The following is a 2,536-nucleotide window of genomic DNA, read 5'->3' as shown; positions in this document are numbered from 1 at the left end:
AGGACGGCTGCATCTCATCGCTCTCAACCAGACTTAGACCACCACTGGACTGCGATCACCAGTTCTGGCCAGACTGCAGCAGCTCTCCCACCAGCAGGTTCTTCCCCTCTCCCTTTACTTTGGACTCAAACAGGGCCCAAGGAACACCACTTTGTTCATGCCCCAGGTTATACATTTGGGTTTTTGTGGGTTGAGACCAATTGTTTGTTTGTATTATTGTACTTACTGTATTATTTTAATAAATTGTTATTCTGACTTATAATCTCTCCTTTGAGTTGAGTTCATCCCCCTGCTGGCTAACTTTTAAACCAGCACAGGAACAGAGGACCAGGATGGGGATGAGGGACTGGGATAGGGAACAGAGCACCAGGATAGGGCCCCTGGCTTGGCTCATTCCCATTGGCCCCAAATTCCAGCTCACACCCATCCCTTTCCCAGGGCGATGTGGGGGTTCCCCTGGCACAGCCCCCTCCTCCACAGCTCTCAGGCCCCCTTGGAATGTGGAGCACAAACCACACAAATAGCAAACCAAGATTTATTAAAGGCACAGGGGAAACGCAAAAACATGGACTGGTTTTCTGAAGAGCTCCTACTCTGGGTATATGAACACTGAAACAATTCACAGTACATTTAACTGTGCCTATAAGTCATTTAAACGGGACACTTTGAGTCCACTCTACCTCCTCCTAGAATTTAAAACAAGGAAAAGAAACAATGAGAACAGAAACTTGTGTAACCTCACACAACTGCCAAAAACACAGCATCTTCAAACTGGTTTTTTTAACACATGCTGCAGTGAGACAGTCAGGATAAAGTCACTGGAAGTCTTGCTGGATATTCTCCTTGTTTGCTTCCCCGTGCTGCTGTTTGATCTGTGAGATTTCATTTTCCAGCTGCACAATAGTTCGTTCGATCTCGTAATTTTTACTGACGAGAGACACCCACCTGGAAAGGAAATAAAAAAAAAGCCTTTAAGTGCTATTTAACAGTCCTCTGGTTTAAAAATCAAAGACAACTAAGAAAGCAGAGAGACACCAACAGGAACAGGTTTAACAGAAGAATTCTCGATACTCACGTGGATTCCATTTCCCGTAGCTTGGCCCCAGCTGTGAGCTGCATGTTCTTCCTTTGCCAGTTCAGATCTTGGATGTTTTTCCTGGGGAGAGAAAGATCTATGTAGTTTTTTCCTCATTTCTTTAAAATCTGTAGTATCTGTTGCTAATTTCCAAATATACTTAATGCTTAGAAGTACTACCAGAAAACACTCGTGCAGCCAGGACTGTAATGACACCACACAGATGGATAAATCCCAGTACAGGGTTCACAGAAAATAAATAAAATAAGAGATAAATAAAAGGCCAAGTCCAACATGAGGGAACATGTCTTTGCAGAGACAACTGCACACTAAACAGAAATCTATCAGTAGTGAAAAGAAACCATTACAATTCCACAATCCAGAGCAGAAGTTCAGACATCATAAGCCAAAGCCAACCAAACCAAATGAAACACAGAATTTTGAGTAGAACAGGCATTATGAATGTAACTGCTTGGGCAGGGCAGGGTCACATTTCTTAATTATTGATATTACTGAGTCTTTTTTCCTGTGATCATGGCAGCAGCACATACACCAGCCTTTGTAAAGCTTGGGAGAATTTCAGTATGAATCCAATTTCAGCCTGGAAACATGAATGACTCACCTCAACTTCTGAAGCTCTTTCTGGGCTTGTTCTATCATATGAACCAGGTGTCTGATGGCAGAATGCAAGCAAAGCATTAGAAAACCACACAGTTGCTGAGTTAAAGTGTCATTTAACCTGACATTTAACCCTCCAGAGTTAAGGATACAACAAGCCAGTGCAACCCAAACACACTGTTCTGGATAACAGACCCTCTCTCCTGAGCTAAGCAACCCTTTGCCTTCTCTCAGAGCTGGGTTTTGCATTCCTTTTGCCTACTCCTTTATCTAAGGTTGAGCCAACCCTTCTCAAAACCGAACATTAACATTCTCTGCCTGAAACACCCCTAGTGTTTCCTGCAGCAATGGCTTTTGCAGCAGCTTTATTATGCTCCAGGCTGAGCAAGTTCATCTTTACAAGTAGTAAGTTCATCTTTATTTCCACTACTGAATTATTCTTTCTCTGTCTTTAGTCCCTTCAGTTCTCCTCAGCTTAAAGTCCATTATCACCAATAGTCACAAAATTCAAGACTGGGATGTATCAGAACACGGGCTGTTCCTTGGCCACAGAGAGAGATTCTTCTCCCTCAGATCGGCCTCCTCTTGCACTCACAGCTCTCACAGGGAGATTATGTTCCTGAACTATTCCAGATCATACTCCAAAGACCCTGCAGGACTCACACAGGAAAACACAACAAACACGCAGCAGTTCAGCTCAGAACTGGTTCAGCTGAGGGCCTTACTCGTTGTACACCTTCCAGGCGTTGCAGCCGTGCTGGGACATGAGCTCCAGGTTCTCGATGCGCACGGCCTGGTGCTCCAGCTGGGCCATGGAGTTGTTCACGCACTCCTGCCACGCCG

At 44.4% G+C, this 2,536-nt stretch overlaps 2 protein-coding genes across 2 annotated transcripts in view; both read right to left on the bottom strand.

The window, feature by feature from the left end:
* The window catches only part of TRIM33 (tripartite motif containing 33), a 34,118-nt gene extending 33,691 nt beyond the window's left edge, over nucleotides 1-427 (bottom strand). Inside the window, exon 1 of the mRNA XM_025895875.2 lies at nucleotides 422-427. Coding sequence (XP_025751660.2) covers nucleotides 422-427 — 6 coding nt within the window. The remainder of the gene's footprint in view (nucleotides 1-421) is intronic.
* Nucleotides 428-521: 94 nt separating this feature from the next.
* On the bottom strand, nucleotides 522-2,531 carry BCAS2 (BCAS2 pre-mRNA processing factor; the record flags this gene model as incomplete). The annotated part of the gene is made up of 4 exons (XM_029962482.1): nucleotides 522-945; nucleotides 1,076-1,156; nucleotides 1,698-1,748; nucleotides 2,419-2,531. Coding segments are annotated over 4 exons (375 nt in total), but the record flags the coding sequence as incomplete, so codon positions are not given.
* Nucleotides 2,532-2,536: the final 5 nt, after the last annotated feature.

The sequence above is a fragment of the Manacus vitellinus genome, unplaced genomic scaffold, assembly GCF_001715985.3.
Source record: "Manacus vitellinus isolate BGI_N305 unplaced genomic scaffold, ASM171598v3 scaffold_47_pilon, whole genome shotgun sequence".
Classification (NCBI taxonomy): Eukaryota; Metazoa; Chordata; class Aves; order Passeriformes; family Pipridae; genus Manacus; species Manacus vitellinus.
The sequence above is the reverse complement of the archived record's forward strand: the minus strand, read 5'-3'. Positions and strand labels throughout refer to the sequence as shown.